At 41.4% G+C, this 8,944-nt stretch overlaps 1 protein-coding gene across 1 annotated transcript; it reads left to right on the top strand.

Moving 5' to 3' along the window:
• The first annotated feature begins 5,508 nt into the window (after positions 1-5,508).
• Positions 5,509-6,025, top strand: LOC122212197 (prefoldin subunit 4-like). The gene has a single exon (XM_042925971.1). The coding sequence runs from the start codon at positions 5,543-5,545 to the stop codon at positions 6,023-6,025; it is 483 nt and encodes a 160-aa protein (XP_042781905.1). The 5' UTR covers positions 5,509-5,542.
• The last annotated feature ends 2,919 nt before the right edge of the window (positions 6,026-8,944 follow it).

The raw sequence follows: 8,944 nt of genomic DNA, 5'->3' as shown, positions 1-8,944 counted from the left end.
CCTCACTACACACAGAATCTGCCAGTGCCTTGATCTTGGGCTGTCCAGCCTCCAGAACTGTGAGGTTGTTCATAAGCCAGCCAATGTTATGGTATTTGTGTTACAGCAGCTTACGCAGACTAAAATAATTTCTAACAAATACTGACTTATCTGCTATGTGTAAGAAACTAGCTGGGTGGGGCCTAAAATTGTAAGACATCATCTTGCCTTTCATGGGGCTTTTTAGGTCAAAGAAATGACAGCAAGCAGGATGCTCTGTGGGCAGGAAGAGGCCAGGGTCAGGTTCAAAGGAAAGGCAGGGACGAAGCAGGCTCTGTGTCAGGAACCAAGTAATCAAAACAGCAGGTTTACCCAGGGCACCAACTGTCACTCTTTAAAGGCAATCCTTTCAGGAACTCTCTTCTTCTTCAGACATCAGGATCAAAACAAAACAAACAAACAAACAAACATCCAACAATTTATTAAGCTAAGACAGCTAATAAATATTTTAAGCTGTGAAAACTCTTCAGTGTGGCATTTTTGTATTGGATACCAAAGGAAAAATCTGACCTGGCGAAAGCAGAGTTGTGAGAATCACCACACAGGAGCCCCAAATGGCCAACTGCTTTAGCAAACACCTTAGAAGATGAACAATGACAATGGGCCACATGTAAAGGTGAAGGGCACAGCTATAACATATATGTAACATATAACACATATAACATGGCAGAGTTTCATGCTTTCCCAAAGATCATCTCCAACTGTGTGTAACTGCATATACCCATTCTTTAGAGATTTAGTTTTTTTTGTTTGTTTGTTTTTTTTAAATTCTTTTCTTAACATTTTATTTATTTTTGAGAGACAGAGTGAGACAGAGCACAAGTTGGGGAGGGGCAGAGAGGGAGACACAGAATCGAAAGCAGGCTCTGAGCTGTCAGCACGGAGCCTGACATGGGGCTCAAACCCACAAACCGCGAGATCATGACCTGAGCCGAAGTCGGATGCTCAACTGACTGAGCCACCCAGGTGCCCCTAGAGATTTAGTTTTAAAGATCTAGTATAAGAATTCTAAACTACTATATTTCTTTTCATAGACACGTTATAAGATACCATCACAATATCTGAACTTGAGTCAAAATTAAACGACTTTCTCCAATTCGGAAACCTACATTTTCTCCCCTTTATTATCTATCTGCAGAGGGTTTTCGCATCATTTCTAAATTCAACAGATCTTCCCTACTTAAAACAAAAAAAAAACAAAAAAAATAACACGTGATATAAATTCAGAGAGTTAAAATATAAAGGCTGAACCTATTAGCCACACCTTAGAAAGAATGCAGTCACTCCCTTTCTCTCACTTACAATCCTACCAGGGAAGGGAAAGGGAGGGAAAACCAGCTTACTGGTTACCTTATTTATTTTCTACAACCCTGTGATAGGTTTGACTACCTTCCTTTTAACAGATGAAGGAAGTGAGGCTAGATTGCCCAAGGACACAGAGCTAGCATGTGCTGGAATTAGGACTCACACCCCACTGTGAGTCCAAAAACTCTCATGTCCTTGTTCACGAGAACGGAAGCCAATGCTTGGTGGATGGTGCTAGAGAGGAAGCAAAAGAGGGATGTAGAGATTTGCCATAAGGCTTTAAATTATACCTATCCGATGCTGCTTCTAAAAACAGAATTTGATGTCAAGTGTCTCACTGTAGAAAAACATAACTACTCAGATGATTTGGCTGTCTGGAATTACCCAGGCTGGCAGACGCAGAGAGAAGGTGGGTCTCCTTCAGAAGAACCCACTCCTTCACTCTGTCGCCCCTCATTGATATCCAGCTATAGAAACAATAGCTCGCTGAATGGGAAGGAGGGAAGGAAGGAGAGAGAGAGGAGGACAGGAGGGAAGGAAACTCTTGTGTATAAACTTCTAGGAATTTGGCCATGCATATACACTTTGCCAGAGACATTTTTCCTTAGCAAAGGGAAACATGAGAACATGTCACTATTTTCGAAGCAAACCCCAGAATAGCATGCTCTGGTCCACTCTTTCCTTTGGAGCTGACTTTTGTCTCGACCTTTTGCAGGAAGCACACTGACTAGTAGAGGTACACTGTCTGAAAACAGGCTTTTTTTCTCTAAGAGAACAACGAAATTCCATGTTGAAAGACACAAGCTGATAAACTCTAATGTTTTACCGACATGAGCAATTGAAAAATGAGACATTTGCCATCGATTTTAGAACAACGTGATATCCACCCCTAGGAGGCATATTTGCCTCCTAACCCGACGAGATGAGGCACAGTGTGGAGGACTGTACCAACTTTGTAGAGAAGCAGTCCGATCGTCCAGAGACTGTGCCAGAGGCTCATCTCAGTTTGCTTAACAACTGACCTGGGGCCAGTGCTCCAAATCCCACCTGGGGGTGGGGGCGACTGTGCCCAACTTCTCTTCCCCAGGACACCTGCGATTCTCCTCACCCCCACGAGGGAGGCTGGAAAGTTTCTCTTAGCCCTATACAGCTTGAACACAAATTAAATTCTTTGGTGCCGGAGGAGGGCTTTGTTCCTGAGCCCTAGAAGGCACTCTCATGCCCCGGCCCCCTAAAAAGGAAGGACGAATGAACAGGGAAGCCCTAAGCAGACTCTGCAGGTTACCAAGGGGGGCTAAGTACACCTGTGACCTGTAGGTCCGGCCCGCACCAGAAGGTACTTTGCCCTAAAAAGCCATTGTTTGGAGCAAACGTGAACAGGAGTTTGAGTAGAAAGGCTGAAAACGTACACTTTCCACTACCGCATTTATACTGCATTGTAAGGGTTCCTTTGTAAGCCTAACTCCTCTACTAGGCTAGGAGCTCCCTGAGTCTGGGACTGTGTCCTCAAGGCCTTAGCCACTGCTGGGCTGACAGTGAAAGTCACACCATGCTTGTTGAATATGAGAAAAAAAAAATAAATGCTACAAACGCAAAGAGGGCTGCCGCCCCCAAATGATAACGTAAGTTTGAAAGCTGATGTGGCACTGAAGTATTTACGAGAGAGAGCACAGAGACTGACTGTATGGAATCATCAGCGGCATCAAATCCTAAGTATCTGACGATCTGGAGACCAGAGTATTTGAGCACAACCGTGGATGTCAAGATGGGTCTAGAGATTGCTGCTCATTGCCATATACCTCTCAGTGTGACGTATGAGGGGAAACTATTTAGAAATCGGGAAATTGAAAAAAAAAATGAGCCTTGCACTAACTAGATTCAGATAATTCAGTATTTTCACCACTAAACCGCAGAGATCTAGATTACTAGGGAATAGCAATTGTTTCGAATGAAATCTCACTCTGGGTGAGCTAGTTAGTGTTAGCTTAATGAGTTTTTTGTGTACTAGGCTTAATAAAAAAAAAAAAAAGCATATTAGTCGTTTCACACAAATATGGTAGAGTTGATGAATTACTCGTAAGGAAGGCAAATAACCCCTAGTCCTTTTTCATAATTCTCTTACTTCAAAATACAGAAGTTTATCCTTAAGCACGTAGAATCTTTGATGACGATATAGGCCCAGATAAATGAAGTGATCTGCTCAAGTCACATGGCTAATTAATGATGAAATGTAAGATTAGAATGTAGGTCTTGCAGCCCCGTATCTGCCATACTTTCCACCACATTAGTGGTTTTCAATTCGCGTCCTGCAGATCCTGCCGGCACCCTGGGCAGGGCATGGGGGCTTGAAGGGCACTGTTCCACTGTTGGTCTCATGCTTTCTGTTCAGGTAGGCACACTGGACTTTAGCGCATAGATATCCAGATTTGTGGATTTCATGCCAGTAAAAAAAAACCAAAAAACTATATACGATTACCATCATGTCAAAAGAGAAGGGATATTTTATGTACACACTGAAAAAATTTTTAAGAAGAGATATTTTAATACAAAAGACTTTTGGAAGGACAGAATCTCAAAATAAATGGAGATTCTTTTTTTTAATGTGTATTATTTATTTTTGAGAGAGAGAGAGAGGGACAGAGTACAAGCGGGGGAGGGGCAAGGAGAGAGGAAGACACAGAATCCAAGGCAGGTTCCGGGTCCCGTGTTGTCAGCACAGAGCCCAACACAGGGCTCGAACCCAGGAACTGTGAGATCATGATCTGACCTGAAGTCGGATGCTTAACTGACTGAGCCACCCAGGCACCCCAAATGGAGATTCTTGATAAAGCACAACACTACCCCACATTGTCCTCATTTCTTAAGGATCACAGGAAAAAGCCAGTATGGAAAGTCACTGTTCTGTGGACCTGAATTTGGGAAGCAATTGTTTTATGGAAAGAACATAGAATTTGGGTCTTAAACACATCATAGTTATGGGGCATCCTCAGGTGAGTCATTTTGATCTCTGTCTTCTATCCACAAAGTTCAGTAACTCCTCACCCACCCACTGCTAGGTTTATTCCTTCACCAAAGAATTGAGTTTGGTTATTCTCATAATGTGGCCTCAGGACTCCCTGAAACAGAGCCATCTGAGGTACATATTACAAGCCCAAGTTCCTTGGCCCCACCCTGGGTGCAGTTCTCAGGAATGGGGTCTAATTCTAAGGAAACCCAGGTTCTTATTTTTCAAATGGTGGTTGATAATATCTGTCCTAATCACTGCAGAGTCTGGTGGTAATATTACAAGGATAGAATTCCTTTGAGAATCTGCAGCAGCTGTAAAAGTGGAAATGAGAACAGGAAAAAAACAAGAGCAAGAAGGACAAGAATGAAGAGAGTATCTGAAGAAGTCAAATCACTCATTTTTTCACAGTCTGTATTCTCATCCTATGAACAGGGGTTGTGAACAAGACTGGTAACTTTTTAACCCCCTTTTAGAAGCTGAACTATTTTCTAGCAATATCTTTTTAAAAAAAAATTTAATGTTTATATATTTCTGAGACAGAGACAGAGACAGAGCATGAGTAGGGGAGAGGCAGAGAGAGAGGGAGACACAGAATCCAAAACAGGCTCCAGGCCGTGAGCTGTCAGCACAGAGCCTGACACGGGGCTCGAACTCACAAACCGTGAGATCATGACCTAAGCCGAAGTCAGTCACTCAACTGACTGAGCCACCCAGGCGCTCCTCAAGCAATATCTTTCAATGAAGCATCATCTTTAGATAAATGCAGAGTTGCCCTGATAGACGTGACCAGGCACCCTGTCCCTTCAGCATCCCCTCTCAGATACCAGTAGCCTCTGAGGTCCCCCACAGTAGATGATAACAGAATGATTTGATCTTTGAGGGATCATTCTGGCTCCAGAGAAGGTAAATCTAACCATCAAGCACCAGTCATCAACCAATGTCCCTGGTGTGACTATCATCAGCACAATCAGAAGATACTACCCTTAACTTAAAAAAAAAAATCCATTACTGTTCTTAAGGCAGAGGTTCTAACCAAGTAAACCGTCTCCTTTCTTTCTTCATAGGACCTATGGAATCTGTCTCTTACTTTCCATCCTCCATGGCCACAGCCACAGTATAAATCTCTAGAAACTATCTGAGACACTCAGATCGTTTTGTAAACTTTCTGGTGTTTTCTTTCTTCATGTATAAATGTATATGTTATGTCTCAATTTTTGTGCTTTAAGTAAAAATGACATTTTCAGACAAAAACAAACACAAAAAGCCAAGATGGTGGCCGCCATGAAGAAGACGGCTGCAGAAGTTGTCAATGTTACTTTTGAAGATCAACAAAAGATAAACAAATTGGCACGGAATACAAGTAGAATCACAGAGCTGAAAGAGGAAATAGGAGTAAAAAAGAAACAACTCCAAAACCTAGGAGATGCTTGTAAGGACATCATGCTTGCGGATGATGATTGCTTAACGATACCCTATCAAATTGGTGATGTTTTCATTAGCCATTCTCAAGAAGAAACACAGGAAATGTTAGAAGAAGCAAAGAAAAATTTGCAAGAAGAAATTGATCCCCTAGAAGCCAGAGTGGAATCAATTCAGGGGGCGTTAGCAGATTTGAAAGTTCAGTTCTATGCAAAATTCAGGAACAACATCAACCTCGAAGCTGATGACAGTTAAACATTTTATAATACTTTTTAAAAATGTGTTTAATAAACTTGAATATCATTTAAAATGACAATTTCCCTTCTTCAAATGACATGGAAAGCAAAACTTTCTTTTTTTAAAATTTTCATTTATTGAATGGAAACTTGCCTATTTTCACCTGTCTTGCTTATTTATTTTATGTTTTTAACAGAAGAGAGTATTCATCTATGTATTTTGCATAACTATTCTATCAAGTGTAGGGGCTTTATGTCATGTTATTAAAATTGGTTAAGCAACAACAAAAAAAGGCTGTCCCGACCTTCAGACCCCTTTAGTTAACTGCAAGCCTTCTTTCTAACTCCTTGTCTTGTCACAAATCCAACTGTGATCAGGTTTCTGTTCCTATCCCTACAGTCCTCACAGGGATACTTCAAACTCATCACCTGCCAAACTGCTCACATTCTCTGGCTGCTTTCATTGACGAGCACATTTGTCTAGGGCTCTTGCTGAACAATCAGGCTCCAACCTCTTGTTCCCCACCCTTGACATGTATTTCACTCAGTGTCCCCATCTTGGTGGACAGAAGATTCCACCGTTCACCTAGGTGTTGAGGTCAAATCTTTGGATTCGTTCCTGACACTTCTGCTCTCCTCACGTCCTATTCAGCCTGAGTCCTGTCACAGCCATGAAAGAATGGCCACTTTTCTTCCCCCGTGCTCAGCTCACTCTGCTCCAGCTTCCTGGATTGCTTGCTGTTCAGGCACATCAAGCACATTCCAGTTTGTCCATGCTGGGTCCTCTACCTGGAATACTCCCCTCCCCCCCCCCCCCCCCCCCCCCACACACACATATCTGCATGGATACAATCGTTCCTTCCATTCAGGTTTCTGTTTGAATGTCATCTCTTCATAGAGGTCTTACCTAACCACCCTATTTAAAACAGTCCTTCCAGGGGCGCCTGGGTGGTTCAGTAGGTTGAGCGTCCAACTTCAGCTTAGGTCATGCATGATCTCACGGTTTGTGAGCTCGAGCCCGCATCGGCCTTGTTGCTGTCAGCATAGATCCCACTTCAGATCCTCTGTCCCCCTCTCTGCCCCTACCCTACTTGTGTGTGTGTGCATGCTCTCTCTCTCTCAAACATAAATAAAACATTTTTAAAAATTTAAAAAATGGTGCTTCCATTGCTCTATCTTTACCCTGATTTATTTTTTTTCCATAATATTACCACCTGAAATTCAATTATATACACTTTCGTTGATATGTTTACTATCTGGTTCTGTTCTCCTGAGATATTCAGCCACACGAGTTCTGAACTGTAACTGTGTTTTTAACCCAGTATCCCCAGTGTTAAGAATAATACAGACTCTTAGAAGGCGTCTGATCAATATTAGAAAGGAAAGAAAGCGAAAAATTTGATATTGTTCTTAAAGCCCTCATTTCATCAACTACCCTTCTACACTTAATGTCAACGTACATTGACATATTTAAAAAATTTAATTGCGGTAAAATACACATAAAATTTACTGTCTTAACCATTTTCGAGTGTACAGTTCAGGGGCATTAGGTACATTCACATTGTTGTACAACCATCACCATCCTCTATCTCCAACACTCTTCTCATTTTGCAAAACTAAAACTTTGTACCTATTAGAGAACAACTCCCCATTTCTCCCACCTCTAGTCCCTGGAAACCACTATTGTACCTTCTGTTTCTGTGAAGTCGACTATCTAGGTATCTCATACAGGTGGAATCATACAGTATTTGTCTTTTTTGTGACTGGCTCATTTCACTTAGCATAATGTCCTCGAGGTTCATCCGCGTTGTAGCATGTAGCTCGGTGTCAGAACTTCCTTCCTTTTTAAGGCTGAATGATACCGCATTTGTATGTATATACCACGTTTTGTTTACCCATTTGCCCATCAACTGGACAACTGGGTTGCTTCTGCCTTTTGGCTATTTTGAATAATGCTGCTGTGAAAATGAGTGTACAAATATCTCTTTGAGACCCTGCTTTAAATTCTTTTGGACACATACCCAGAAGTAGAATTGCTGGATCATATGGTAATTCTATTTTTACTTTTTTTGAGCATCTGCCATGCTGTTTTCCATAGCAGCTGCATCATTTTGTATTCCTACCAGCAGTGAACAAGTGTTCCAATTCCTCCCCATCCTCACCAATACTTGTCATTTTCTGTTTTTTGGATAGGAGTCATCCTAAGGGGGGTGAGGATGTAGTTCATTTGGTTTTGATTTGCATTTCTCTCATGAATAGTGATATTGAGCATCTTTCACATACCTGTTGGCCATTGGTATGTCTTTTCCGGAGAAAGGTCTATTCAAGTCCTTCACCCATTTTTGAAGTTTTGGGTTGTTTGTTTCTTACTGTTGCTGTTGAGCTGTAGGAGTTCTTTGTATATTCTGGGTATTAATCCTTTAAATTTTATAAATTACTTTATAAATTACTTTCTCTCATTCAGGGGGTTGCTAAACACTGTATATTTTTAACTCCTTGAGTTGGTTGGTGTCCTCTTAACCTGTCCATAATTTATTTTGGAGGGTCTACTCCTAGAGAAGAGAGATGGTGCCTCGGTTTGACCCGTGCAATTCTTAGCAAACAAGGCTGTCTATGTAGGCTTTCTGAGGATGATTACAAAACGATGCAGGATACTATTTGGTATCGCTTTTCGTTCAATAGTGGCCAACAAATGAAAGTACAACTGTTAATTAAAAGCACATAATGTTGCCTGATTATGAATAAAATGTCCCAGCTCACTAGAGCATAATTCCTACAGCATTAGTGGAGAATTAACTAGCTTTATTAAAGATTTGGAGGACTAGTCACTTTTTCATCATCCTTTAATTAAAACCTCTACATCTTGCACTTGAAAGCCTTTGTTTCTTACCCATTATTTTCATTCTTTATTCTGTCTTTAAAAAACGAGGATGAAAAA

This window comes from Panthera leo, chromosome A1 (genome assembly GCF_018350215.1).
Source record: "Panthera leo isolate Ple1 chromosome A1, P.leo_Ple1_pat1.1, whole genome shotgun sequence".
Lineage (NCBI taxonomy): Eukaryota > Metazoa > Chordata > Mammalia > Carnivora > Felidae > Panthera > Panthera leo.
The sequence above is the reverse complement of the archived record's forward strand: the minus strand, read 5'-3'. Positions and strand labels throughout refer to the sequence as shown.

Bases quoted from the DNA above. Each gene is read 5' to 3' on its own strand.
- LOC122212197 (XM_042925971.1), top strand. From the start codon at position 5,543: ATGTATATGTTATGTCTCAATTTTTGTGCTTTAAGTAAAAATGACATT.